Source organism: Orycteropus afer, unplaced genomic scaffold (assembly GCF_000298275.1).
Source record: "Orycteropus afer afer isolate SDZICR_OR568_19922 unplaced genomic scaffold, OryAfe1.0 scaffold00392, whole genome shotgun sequence".
Lineage (NCBI taxonomy): Eukaryota > Metazoa > Chordata > Mammalia > Tubulidentata > Orycteropodidae > Orycteropus > Orycteropus afer.
Genome location: NW_006921979.1, coordinates 3046716 through 3061290, shown reverse-complemented (window position 1 = coordinate 3061290; position 14575 = coordinate 3046716). Strand labels below are relative to the sequence as shown.

Sequence of the window (14575 nt, the reverse complement as noted above, 5' to 3'; positions counted from 1 at the left end):
GACAACAGGTACGATATCCCTTGTTTCACGTCCTCTTCTGAATCCAGCTTGCACCTCTGGAAGTTCTCTGTCAATATACTGCTGCAAACGTTTTTGAATTATCTTCAGTAAGATCTTACTTGTGTGCAATATTAATGATATTGTTCTATAATTTCCACAATCTGTGAGCTTACCTTTCTTTGGAATTGGTACAAATATGGATCTTTTCCAGTCAATTGGCCAGGTAGCTGTCTTCCAAATCTCTTGGCATAACCAAGTGAGTGCCTCTGGGAGAACATTGTAGCTTTATATATCCAAAATGGTCAAGCCACTTGTAAACATTCAAAATGGCTGTGCCCTCCAGACAAGCAAAATTCCACAGTTCAGCCCACCTTCGTCTTCGCTGCTTCCTCTATTACCTCCAGCCACCAGAGCAGTCCTCCATGCAGTCCCTGGCTAGGAACACTGATTTTTAGGTTAATTGTTAGGTCCTACCACCACTCGGCAATATCCAAGCTGTTTGTACCATCAGGATCGCTGCCAGACCACAGCTCCGTAAGTCTCCTTTTTTGGTATTTTCATGCAAATTCTTCTGCTAGTTGGAGTTTAGTCCACTTCTATATCCTTCCAGGATGATCTTCCGTATCGCTATTAATTGGTTCCACTTTTCTTTGTTGAAGAGAGTGTGTGCCGTCTTTCTGCCTATTCCACCATCTTACCGGAACTCCTTCCTTCCATCTTCTCTTGATGCTTCCTGCATCATTCAATATTTTCAATCTTTCAATATTGCAACTGAAAGCCTGAATTTTTTCCTCAGTTCTTTCAGCTTGAGAAATGCTGAGCATGTTCTTCTCTTTTGGTTTTCTAAATCCAGGTCTTTGCACATTTCATTATAGTAACTGGCTTTGTCTGCTTGAGCTGCTCTTTGAAATCTTCTGTTCAGCTCTTTTATCTTGTCATGTCTTCAATTTGCTTTAGCTACTCTCCACTCAAGGGCAATTTTCAGAGAGTCTTCTGACATCCATTTTGGTCTTTTCTTCCTTTCTTGTCTTTTTAATGGCATTTTGCTTTTTCATGGATGATGTTCTTGATGTCATCCCACAGTTCCTCTGATTTTCAGTCGCTGGTGTTCAATGCATCAAATCTATTCTTTAGATGGTCTGTAAATTCAGGAGGGATATATTCAAGGTCATATTTTGGCTCTCATGGACTTGTTTTAATTGTCTTCAACTTCAAGCTGAACTTGCATATGACCTGCTGATGGTCTGTTCCAAATCAGCTCCTGGCCTTGTTTTGGCTAAAGATACTGAGCTTTTCCATTGCCCCTTGCCATACATGTAGTTGATGTGATTCCTGTGTACTCTATCTGGCGAAGTCCACATATATAGCTGCCGTTTGTGTTGTTGAAAAAAATGGTATTTGCAATGAATAAGTCATTTGTCTTGCAAAATTCTATCATGCGATCTCCAGTGTTACTTCTGTCACCAAGGCCAAATTTTCCAGCTGCTGGTAATTCTTCTTTGTTTCCAATTTTTGCATTCCAGTCACCAGTGATAATTAACACATCTTAACTGCACATTCGGTCAATTTCAGACTGTAGGAGTTGATAAAAATCTTCAATTTTCTCATCTTTGGCTTTGGTGGTTGGTGCGTAAATTTGAATAATCAGAGTATTAATGGGTCTTCCTTGTAGGCGAATGGATATTATTCTAGCACTGACAGCACTGTACTTCAGGACAGATCTCGAAATGTCCTTTGTGATGATGAATGCCACGCCATTCCTCTTCAAATTGTCTTTGCTGGCATAGTAATCATATGACTGTGTGATTCAAAATGGCCAAAACCAGTCCATTTCAGCTCACTAATGCCCAGGATATCAATCTTCATGCATTCCATTTCATTTTTGACAACTTCCAATTTTCCTAGATTCATGCTTTGTACATTCCATGTTCCAATTATTAATAGATGTTTGTAGCTGTTTCTCCTTAGTCTAAGTCATGCCACATCAGCAAATGGGGGTCTCGAAAGCCTTACTTTATCCATATCATTAAGGTTGGTTCTACTCTGATGATGCAGCTGTTTCCCAGTTGTATTGTGAGTGCCTTCCAACCAAAGGAGCTCGAGATCCTGCACTGTATTGGACAGTATTTCAGGGCTATTCATAAAGTTGCCCACTAATTTATCAGACAGTGTTTCTCTGCTATTCATAAGGTTTTCCCTGGCCAATTCTTTGAGAAGTGGATGGCCCCCTCCTCTTCCTAGTCGGTCTCAATCTATAAGCTGCACTGAAACCTGTGCACCATGTGCAATCCTACTGGCGTTTAAAGCACTTGTGGCACAACTTCAAGCCTCACAGCAAGCCACCACAGTACAACAAACTGACAGACAAGTTTATCCCCCTCAGCTGTTCAAAACCTCTCTCCTCTCTCCTATCCTGGATCCCACAGCTCTGTCATCCCAGTTTTTCCCCCACTTCCTGTCTCTTGGTGTGGGGCCTTGTCTCCCTCCCCTTACCTGGATCCCATGGCTCTGCTATCCCTGGCTTTTCCCCTGTGCTTCCTGCCTCTAGGTGTGGGGCCTCTTCTCCCTCCCCTTACCTGGATCCCATGGCTCTGTCATCCCTGGCTTTTCCCCCCACTTCTTGCCTCTTGGTGTGGGGCCTGTCTCCCTTCCCCTACCTGGATCCTGCGGCTCTGTCGTCCCCAGCTTTTCCCATCTTCCTTCAACTGAGCAGCTGGTGGGTTTGAACCACTAACCTTCTGGTTAGCAGTCACATGTTTTATTTATTACGCCCCCAGAGCTCCTTTAAGACCCAACTACTACTCACCAAAGTAGGATGTAAAACACTGTCTTTGTGGGCTATGTTACACCAACTGATCTTAGTGTCTCCCAAGACTATGGTCCTAAGCCACCACACCCAGTGACTCATTCTCTCAAGGAATTTGGTTATGATTAAGAAGTTTTTATAACTTTTCCCCTGTATGCTCTACTACATTATTCATGGATATATTTGCAGAATATATAAATATGTAAGTTGAGATATTCTCTGTCAAGCACACACACACACACACACACATAGTCCCATTCACCTTCCAATATTCTCTTAACATGTTTACACTTCCTCAATATCTCTTTTTCAGCTCTCTAGTCTCAAGATTTCAAATTCTTGCTTAACATTTTCACTGGGGATGTCAACATGCCTAAATCCAAAACCAGATCCCTTTCTATTAATTGTCAATTAGTGAATTCTGAACTCCTTTCTCTTTTACCTATTCTTCTATCTCAATCTCATCATCTGCTGTTTTTTCTTTCTTAAGGTTCGTCACATCTCTCCTTTCCTCACAGTCCTCTGAACTCACTGCAGTCCTCTAAACTCACTGTTTTGTTTTTAGGCCTTCAGTCATACACACTACTCTTCCTGTCCAGAATGCACTCTTCTCTACTGTGTACACAGATTATTCTTTATCTGTCCAAATCCCACCCATGCTTAAGAACCCAGATCAAATCTCCCTCCCAAAAAGAAGAGTCCTTGGTCATTCTACTTGAGATTGATCTTGTCTTCCTCAAAATTTGTACAGCACTGTGCCATTCACTTAGCAGTTATCTTCATAACCTAGTCTACAAGAGCCTTGGCCAGAGACATACAAGACATCTCCAGTTTCTTCTACAGTATGTATTCCAAAACACTTGGGCTTCTGGCCCCATTCCCATAAGCACAATATCCTTAAATTATTTAAAATGTTCCCTAAGTCAAATCTACGTAATTATTTTACTAAAATACTATAAATTCATTTTAGCTCACATTCCCACTGGTCATCAATTGGTAGTTATTTTTAAGTGAACAATATGTGTGATGTATAATGCAATCACAAATTTAAAGTTCTGCCCCCAGGGATCACTTTTCAGCCAAACAACAGACAGAGGTATACACTGAACAGTAATACCTATGAGGAATGTAACCCTCAGAACAATCAACCATACAGGACCGAAAGAGCGGCATTTGCCCAAAAACAAAGCTTAGAAGACAGGAAGGGATATTGTTACATTTAGAGGTCAGTAACTAATGCCATGAAACAAACCAACAAAAAAAATATATATAAATTATTGAATGGGAAACTAATTTATTCTGTAAACTTTCACCCAAACTACATTAAACAAATTTTAAATTCTACAATAAAAACTGTGATATGCTACATTTAAAATAAGGTATTAAATAGACCTTAAAAGTACAAAAGCTGCTATCATTAAATATAGAACCTCCTTTATTGGGGTGAAGGATAAGGATAAAAATACTTGGATGTCTGTAGGAGTAGAATTTAGGAACGTAAATCCCTTCCTCAAAATTCAGAGGCCACAGTGCTACCCAGGTGGCTACAGGTGAATGTAAAACTGGATACAACTCCAGCTACACGTGTGGCTCACAGTACAAATACATGACTACGTACATCACAAATAGCTGCCCAAATACCAGTATCCTGCGATCTTTCCGTGAGTGTAATGAGCGTTAACAGGGCAAGGGGAAACCGTAAGATTCCCCCAACAGGCTATTTAACACAGACCTATCGGTTAATCTCAACCTACCCTAGCTTCAAAATGACTGTGCCAGGAGTAAAATCTTGCTCTCTATGAGCTCTCTTGCCTTTCCATTCCTCTATACTGATCAAGTTCTAACCACTTAAGCAGCTTCCTAAGAAGCTGAGTTATTATTTAAAGTCATGCCTTGGTTTTAGACAAAACCTTCAGATGCCAAAGATTCTAGGCACAGTTGATTTCAGATGGTTTTAGCCACTGTTGGTTTCAGTCCACCCTCTTCCTAGCCTGGATAAAAATAAGCCTGCCCAGCTATGAAAGGTGGGAGTTTCACCTCTGAAGATTTATCTTTGCCAAATAGCTCTAACACAAGGAAGACAGACGGAATATTTACTAAAGTGAGAATCTTTTATAATGAGAGTTAAGAAAGGAGATGACTAATCAAGTCCTTTTGCCATTCTGTTTTCATACCTGTTAAAAATTTAGTCTAACTCATTGTCTTCCCAAACTGCTTTTGATGGCAAAGTGCAGGAAGAAATATTTTATAGAGAAACTCAATACCACAGCTATACATGTATGTTTAACAAGCAAAATTCTGTTAATGACCCACTAAACTGAGTCATTTAACCACCAACACATCACGGCATGTGGTTAAAAAGGAAGTGTCTAATGGATGGTCTACCTGGATCCATAGCATACATTTTCATAATTAAAAGAGCTCTCTTGATGTTAAGTCTGAACTGTTATATCCTCCACTAGGGATTTGTCTTTTGGCAGCACAGACTCTGTAAACAGAAAATTGCTGAGAAATTTATTTAAAACTAGGAAAACTAAACGACAAATGCAAAACATGACAAAATTTTTAAAATTCATTATCTTTCACAAGTCATGAATTTTAAAACATACTTTGGTCCTCCACATTCCACTGCAGACGCTTTCACAAATCGAATGGGCTGCAGTCCCACCGGTTCAATGCTTAGGGTATTGTTCTCCACAGCCTCCAGAACAGCTGAAGCCAACTTTAAAAAATAAGAAGTATTAGGTGCTATGCTGGCAGGAAAGTATCAAAATTGTATTCCACTGTAAACTAATTTTTAAAAATTAATCTTCCTCCAAGTTCCACCAGTTTGGCCTCAGCCAATGAAAAGGAAAGAAACTACATAATCTTGGTAAATTCAAACTGTTATTAAAGGCAATTCAATTATAGCTAACCAACTCTTATCATCTGGCATAGGATTAAATGCATCAGTTCCAGTCTCTGTCCACTCTTTACCCACAATTAATATCCACTGTTAGTAACACTTCAAAATGAATATCCTAATGCTTCTATTTTGCTAAATTTATGTAATACTCCATAGTATATCAGTCATTTAGAACACAACAGTATATACTATTTCCACCTATATATTTTCTGAATTTGTGTTTTTATGCACAAGAATGAATCTACAAAAGACTTCACTGAATTACTAAATATTAAATGCTCAGATGGAGATGGTAGCAACTGATAAATGATAAACAATACATGAAATAGATATAACATCTTTACAAACTGGCAAGATTACTAATACTGATTGGCCTGCCTGAAACCAGGCATAGAGCCAAAATGAATAACATACCTACATATCTAAAACATTACACTGTTCATCATCTCAACTTCTTACAAGCAATGTTACAATTAAGTCTTCAAAAGAGTAAATATAACACTATTAGAATTAAACCTACCTTAAATTTCTTAAAAGCTATTTTATCAACATTTTATCCTGCTAATAATTTGTGACATAGGCAAGAAAAGGCACTGTTTGCCCTTCTTTAAAAGATGAAATTAAATATGATCCTTTGTTTTTTTCCCACTAACAGATAAACTTAACAAATGCCTTTAACAGAAAGAGAAGCATGGATGGAACTTCCTTTACACTGAACTCTGGATTGAGAGTCAACAAATGAGGACTATCCCCAATACACATTTTAACACTTCATTCCACACAGTATACATCTCAGTGTAAATGATTCTCTGTTCAAGTAATAAAGATTTTCAGTACCTGAATGCAAAGGAATTATCTTAATATGGAAAAGTGATAAAACATGGCATATTATAATAGTTTATTTAGATAAGAGATTTTAAAATATATAATATGATTTAGTGAAAGTAAAGAAACAATTCTAAAGTATTCCCACTAAAGTGAAATATATATGTATTACCTCACTTTTTGAGAATGTTAAGCACGGAAAGATATCTTCTTGATAGATTTTGTCTAAGAAAGGGCACGTTCTGTCCATTGTGGGCTCATCCTTCCAAGATCTGAATTCATTATACATAGACAAGTCAGCCTAACAAACAAACCAAAGGAAAACACACATGATTTTTTTTTGAAGTACAAAGCCTAAAATCACTTTGCAAAACCAAAACCTCGTTTGAACATCACTGAAAAACAAATGATCTTCATTTAAAATAAATAATGAATATGTGGACAGTTATTGATTAGTTATAACACATGGGAATAATTCTTACTTTAAAATAATCCAAACTTATATTCCCAAAAGACTAACTGTTCCCTTTTCAACATATCCATTATAGGTGTCCAATGCTGTTTACCATTACTCTTTCCTTTCTCCCAAAAAAATGCTGGACCTCTTAAGACACAGATGCATATTATTCTGAACACTAAAAATGATTAAGTCTTTTCTTGAAATAATCAAAATATAATTTGGAGCCAATAATAATAATTCTGGAGTCAAGTTAATAAAAATAAGTGCATAAATAAGCTGTGACTAAATTCTAAAATTTTTGTTTGGGGTCAAAATGACACTAATGGTTCTATTATTTTCTGAAGGCATTTCCAAAAGAATTTCCAAAATGTTTATTGTATAAGCAGCAAGACTAAAAGAAGCACACATACATCCTCCTAAATTGATTATCTTAAAACTTAACAGTTATTTCTTGACACATCAACATACAGTACCTACCATATGAATTACTAATCTATTGCTGCCACCCACCTTCGTAGTCACTCCTTCAGTTGTCTCTTTTTCCCTTCCTTACAATAATTTTTCCCCAAGTATTCTTCCCTCTAGATCCTCAGATTCCCTCATCCCAGTTCAAACTGCTGAAATACAAAGCCACACCTGCCCCCAGCCACCTAAACAGTGAGTATCCTCCCTCCTGCTCCTGTAGCTACAAACTACACATAGTACTGACTACAGCTATGACCTGTGGGACAGCTTAAGGAGATGTGCAGGTAGTCTACATGACAGTAACAAAAGGCTGAGTGTTTCCTAACTTTTTGTTTTTTAGGTATGTGATTACATTAAGAATAATGTAATTATTTTTCATCCCAATCCATAAATTCCTTGAATCAAAGCAAAAGACAAAAGGGTAAAGAATATTATACGGAGAAACAATACTCACATAAATTTATTTTCTTTGTAAAGCTTATCCTATAATGGATACAAACCCCAAGGCAGGTAAGTAATGTTATAAGGAAAGATTCTAGTTTAAAAGCAGTAATTTAAACCATGTACTAAGAGCTGACTATATCAGGAATTATGCTAAAGCAATTCATAAACATTTAATTCTCACAGCTCCACAAGACAGATAATATGATCTCATTTTACAGATAAGGAAAGTGAGACTTAGAGAAAGAAAGTAACTTGCCCCAATGTTACACAGCAAGAAAGCAGCTGTACGAGTCCAAATTCAAATCTAAGTGAACTGATCCCAAGCCTTACACAGTGGGTGGTATGCATATGTGTGTAATGCTTACAATAAATATGTCCCTAATGCCATAACTGAGTATCCCAATTATATTTTCTAAAGACATGGATATGTTTCATATTCATTGTCTTTTTTAAAACTCACACATTCAATGTATTTCCTCTGTCAACTAAGACGTTTGATAAATTTTTCTTTCAATACCAGAATATATGCTATGCCTAGGAAGCAGTTATTATTTTGAAGTTATTATTATTTTTATTATTATTATTATTTTGAAGTTCTATGCTGCCTATTCATGTTTTAAGAGATTTCGTAAACTAAAAATGTTTCATGAGAAAACATATTTAAATGTTTTTATTATAAATAATAGGGGAAAAGGTATATAATTAATGTACTAAGAAACCTAATAAAACTACAGGTTATATCATGCAATTAAAAATATTATTTAAATCCAAAGAAATCAGAACTAAAACTATAGCTAAAAATGTTTTAGATATTTAACAAATATCACTCTGAATTTTAGAATTTGTCAAATTCAGATTTGAACATCTCTGTCATTGGCATCATTTTACTAGTAACTAAACAAAATACAATTCAATTACAGCAGATAACAGCCTGGTTATGCAATTTAATAAACCCTTGCTTTCCATGCAAAAATTTAACCAAACAAAATTAACGAGAGTACCAGAGACTTGAATTCAACAATACATAATACAGCTTTAAAAAAAAACAACAGAGAAGTGAGCACTCCTCTGATTACTGACCCATCTCCTTGGAAATGATTCTATTAAAATTATATTTTCTCATAGTGTTTATCAGGAGCTTTGATGGTGTAGTGCCTAAGGCATTTGACCACTAACCAGACGGCTGGTGGTTCAAAAACCCACCAGCCACTCCTCGGGAGGAAGGCTGGGAAATCTACTTCCATAGTGCTACTGCCTTGGAAACCCAAGGAGGCGTTGCTATGAGTTGGATCTGACTTGATGGCAGTGAGTTAGGTTTTTTTGGTTATCATGTTTATCATCTTATACACTGATAAAGTTAAAAATAAAAAATAACTAAAATTTTTATTCACAACAACTCAAAATACTTACACATTATCTTGGTTATCTTTATATTTTTTTAAATAATAACACTACCAAAATTTCTATTTTTTGTTTCTTAATTATCTGAACTAACCTAAGATAACCTAAAAAAAAAAAAGAAAAAAACCAAACTCACTGCCATCAAGTCAATTCTGACTCATAGCGACCCTCTTTGTGTTTCCGAGGCAGTAAATCTTTACAGAAACAGATTGCCCAGTCGTCCTTCCATGAAGTGGCTAGTGGGTTTGAACTACCAACCTTCTGGTTAGCAGTCAAATGCCTTAGGCAATACACCAACAAAGGTCCTAACCTAGTGATGTAAAATTCTACTTCTCCCAGAGTTTAAGGGAAAGCAATGCATAATTTTTCATGAAAATCATGTTTTTTCATGAATTTCTGATAGTCACATCATATTCAAATTTTGTTAGCACACACTAATAAATTTTGACTATACAGATAATTAAACTACCTTCATACAACATGTGACAGTTTGCTCCCTGAATGAAATACCAAGATTAAAAAACTTACCCAGTTTCCAGCAGGTACTCCAAGGTCAGCCAAGTAGAGAATGGAACTGAAGAATCCCTGAAAGCAGCCACCTCTAGAGAAAGCCTCCCCCACCTTAATATTGCATATTTTGTACTAAAAAAAAAATGGCTGGCAAAAATCGTAACTGACATCTAGTGGTGAAAATTACTAAGTCAGAGGGGAGAGTCCTTGACGAGTTACCTCTTTGCAGTCTTTTACAATTGGCTGTATCACACTGAGGTCCTGATGACTGCCACTCATAGCACTGCTTGTGCTTTTATTTCTTGTGTGCCCCTTTTTAAAAGGTGTCTTTCCACCTGGCAGAGGCTCTTGTGTAGGTGATGTTGGAGAACTGGACAATACAAGTGTCTTCAAAGCAGCTACTTCAGCTTGAAGTACATCAATCTTGGGGAAAAAAAAAAATCAACATAGTCACCTACACTAAGTATGTTTTATGACAGATACAACTTACTGTTAGCAATATGGTAGAACCATTTTCCTATAGAAGACAGAAAATAAATTTAACTTGTATTTCCAGTAGGGTAATAAAAGGAAAGTAAAATTTTAAAAATTTCATGTTTTCATAAGGGTTGGATTCAGGAACTATATACAATGTCAAATGAAATTTTTTAAATGATCAAAATGTTTAACATTTATATATATATTCAAAAGCTTCAAAACATAATAAACCAAAACCAAACCCACTGCTATCAAGTCAATTCTGACTCATTCCAACCCTACAGAGCAAAGCAGAACTGCCCCATAGGTTTCAAGGCTGTAAATATTTACAGAAGGAGATTGCCTCATCTTTCTTCTGCAGAGCAGCTGGTGGATTCAAACTGCTGACCTTTTAGTTACCAGCCCAATGCTTTAAACTATACCACCAAGGCTCCATAAAATATGACAGCTTATAATTAGTTGCAGTTCATTCCTAATATAATAAAATTTATGTGGCTTAAGAAATCAAGAAAATAAAAATTATTAACTTTAAAATGTAATTATATAATCCATTTAACACATGATTGATAAGCCTTTAAAAATAATTTGGTTCTAAGATAAATGGATACCAAAATGTGCATTATTAATCACATATAGCTCGTACTTATTTTAATACTCATATACAATTGGTATATATTAACTAGTACTAGATTGACACGATGGCTGCAACGATGGGCTTAAGCATATCAAGAACCGCGAGGATAGCGCAGGACCAGGTAGTGTTCCATTCTGTTGTACATAGGGTCGCTACGAGTCAGAGATGACTCAGCCACACCTAACAACAGTACTGTTTTTTACTTTACAGTTTCCTGTACTTTCCAACTCCTCTAAAATAACCACTACTTTTATAATAAAAATAAAGTACATATATATATATATGTATCTTTAAAACAATAATCCCTAATTTACATATATATATATATATCTTTAAAACAATAATCCCTAATTTCTTTAAATTTTATACCATTAAAAGCAGCAAAAACTTACCTTTCCTTGTGCTTCCTTTAGCTGTTTTTCTGCTGTTGCCTGCTTGACATTTGCTTCTCTCACCATCTTATGAGCTTCCTGAAAAAGTTAATGTGTCAAACTTATAAAAAAAATATTCAGTGTCTATAACTGAAACAAAGGTACGTTACCAAAATTCAGCCTGAAAATAAGTAGTCCCCAAAGGTGTTCTGTTCCACCATAAATCAATTTTGACATAACACTTTTTTTTTCTTTTTAAGTTTTCATTATTGCCTGTTACATGGCAGTGTTCTGAAGAGTAAATTGTAACACTGAACATCTGTCAGTGAACATCTGAGAATGATAACATTAGCAAATTACACCATTGTAACAATGTATGTAGTACGTATTACTAACAATAAACTAAAAAACTCACTGCCATCAAGTCGGATCTGACCCATAGCCACCCCTCCTTGGGTTTCTAGAGGAGGAATCACTACAGAAGTAGATTGCCCAACCTTCCTTCCGAGGTGTGGCTGGTGGGTTTGAACCACCAGCTTTCTGTTAGCAGTCAAATGCCTTAGGCACTATGCCACCAGAGCTCCCATTACTAACAATAAGATGTACAAAATAATAACCAGATAGTTGTACATGCAGTTTGTCATAACCTGAATACATCACTAAGTTGGGAATTACCTGTAACCAATGTCATCTACGAAAACAGCAGTTGTCATCAGATACACAAACTGTTAGAAATTAGATATAGGTACCTTCTTTTAGCATCTATTATCATTAAGCCAGCCAAGTTCCATTCAGTCATTCTGATGAATGCTCTTAAAAGGAATGTCAAAGCCAAATCTTTGCAGTTAGGTTTTTGTAATTTGATCATACTATATAATCATATATTGCACATGCATAGACAAGGGATAAATAAAAATACAACACAAGAATAATGTTGGAATTGAAAAGTATGAGCACTGAGAAGCCTTGGTGTTTCCAATAAAAACATTCACAAAATGTTATTAAAGTGATGATTTTTCTACAAACAATTTAAAAATGCAAATCAAGAGGTTCTCTTTAACAGTGTCTTAATTTTTTAGTACCACAATATGAAACTCTAGATATTTAATTCCTTTTTATTCATTTAATATTATGCATGGCATCTCTTTGTGAGATACTGCTCTAGGTGCTTATCAGATATTGGGAGAACAGACATGGTCCTCATCTAAAGGAGCTTACATTCTAATTCATTCTATTAAATCAAAAAAAAAAAAAAAAATCAAGGTAAGAATTCTGAATTTTATTCTAAGTGCAATACAAAGCCTTACGGTTCATACCATTGCTGAGAACAAACTAGTCAATTCATAGGCATTTATTAAAACTGGTTGACAAAATAAATTATAAAAAGCATCTTCAGACTATAGTTTTTTCCATGTTAAATGTAAAGCTGTTTTTCAACTAAATTCATTTCACATTATCTGAAAATCTGTGGTGTAGTGCCTAAGGCATTTGACTGCTAACCAAAAGGCTGGAGGTTCAAACCCACTAGCCACTCCTCGGAAGCAAGACTGGGCAATCCACATCCATAGAGATACCGCCTCAGAAACCCAAGGAAGGGTCACTATGGGTCAAATCAACTCGAAGATAGTGAGGTTTTTTTTTGGTTTTTTTTTTAATGGTTTTTATAAGTATTTGATAATTTTAAGACTCAACTTTGCTATGTACAAAGTATAATTATATTCAAGATTATTCATAACAACAAACTCCTAATTTGAATTTATGTTAATCTTACCAGAAGTATTCAAATAGGGTTTATTCGAAAAACCTTTGTTGAAAACAGTACATAAATATATATAAAAAAAGAAGTGAAAAAAATTTTTCATGAGACAATGCTAAACTGACATCATGAACACACATGACTGCAGGAAAACTTTTAGCACTATTCTTCTTAATTCATAAATTATTGGTCTGAATACAACTTTACTCATTACTAAAATGACGTATTTCCTTTCCAAGAAAGCATACACAGTGTCAAGGCTATTAGCCACTGTGAAGTATCTATTCTGAAAACCTAAGATAGGATAGGGACTCAAACTGTACTTTTTAGATGAACTTTTTCATTAAATGCATAATCTGCATTTCTTACACATCACACCCTGCGAGAAGGATAAGCTGCTTTCTCGTCTCCTTCTACTTCATCTAACAGCATATACATGTACGTGTGAACAGTAGAACTAAGCAGGGCTAAAATTAAGGGCAGGAAGGTAGGAAATCAAAATTAACATAAGTAGCTTAATATATCTGCTTTCTTACCAAGTCTCCATATATCATTATAAAATTTGCTTCTAACTAGACAATACTAGTTAAGGAAAATCTCATTTCACTGTATACTTCTATGTACAAAAATGTAACCAAGTCACAGCGCTCTTATTCCAGATCTTTAATTTCCCACTAGTCTTTAAATTTATTTTCCTCTCTAGTGACTACTGTTAACTAGATAGCTAATGAAGCAAATAAATGAATTAGTTTAAAAATGTTCATGAATAAAATGACCCCACAAAGGTCGAAGAGAAGGACAAGGGCTTATGGAGCAGAAGTAGCATGAAAAGGACCACCTGTCCAAAGATACTCATTGTCATGTTACTTGAAATGATAAAAATGATAATAACATCACATGATAGATTGTGACTATCATTACAATTAGTAATGACTATGTAATAATATGAAAAAAAAGTAATTTGAAAAAAAATACAAAATATATTAGGATACAATAATTTAAGAAAATATGCACATTCTTAAAACTGATATAGCTGTTGCATAAATGAAACAAAATGTGATAGAATTTTTCCCTTTTCCCTGCAGAATATTTTATTACACTGAAAGTTTTTAAGAATGTATTTTCTAGGGACTTATGGTAAGATAGCGGAATGGGCAAACAAGCTACACAGACCCTCTTCAACAAAGACGAGAAGAAACCATTTGACACAAATACAGAAGATAATCCTGGAGCCCTAAGATTTGAAAGGAAGAATGCAGAAGCGGATTGAACACCAACTAATAGAAGAACCTGAATGAAAAGAGTGAATAAGGAGACAGAGGGAGCTGCAGACCCATTAGCTATCCTGATAGCACAGACAACCTGAATATCTTCGAATGGTGTTAGGACCTGAGAATTAACCTAAAAATCAGCCCTGCTCACCAAGGGCTGCCACGGATGACTGCACTGGTGGCTGATGACTAAAGAGGGAAACACCAAAGGAGGAGACAAATTGAGATGTGGACTTTCGGCTGTCAAAAG

At 35.7% G+C, this 14575-nt stretch overlaps 1 protein-coding gene across 1 annotated transcript in view; it reads right to left on the bottom strand.

Annotated features, from left to right (window-relative positions):
- The window catches only part of LOC103207733 (RAB3A interacting protein), a 75893-nt gene that overhangs the window by 24036 nt on the left and 37282 nt on the right, over positions 1 to 14575 (bottom strand). Inside the window, exons 4-7 of the mRNA XM_007953398.2 lie at positions 11320 to 11397; positions 10036 to 10239; positions 6709 to 6837; positions 5416 to 5528 (exon numbers count right to left, since the gene is read on the bottom strand). Of these exons, the coding sequence (XP_007951589.1) occupies positions 5416 to 5528; positions 6709 to 6837; positions 10036 to 10239; positions 11320 to 11397 (524 nt within the window). The remainder of the gene's footprint in view (positions 1 to 5415; positions 5529 to 6708; positions 6838 to 10035; positions 10240 to 11319; positions 11398 to 14575) is intronic.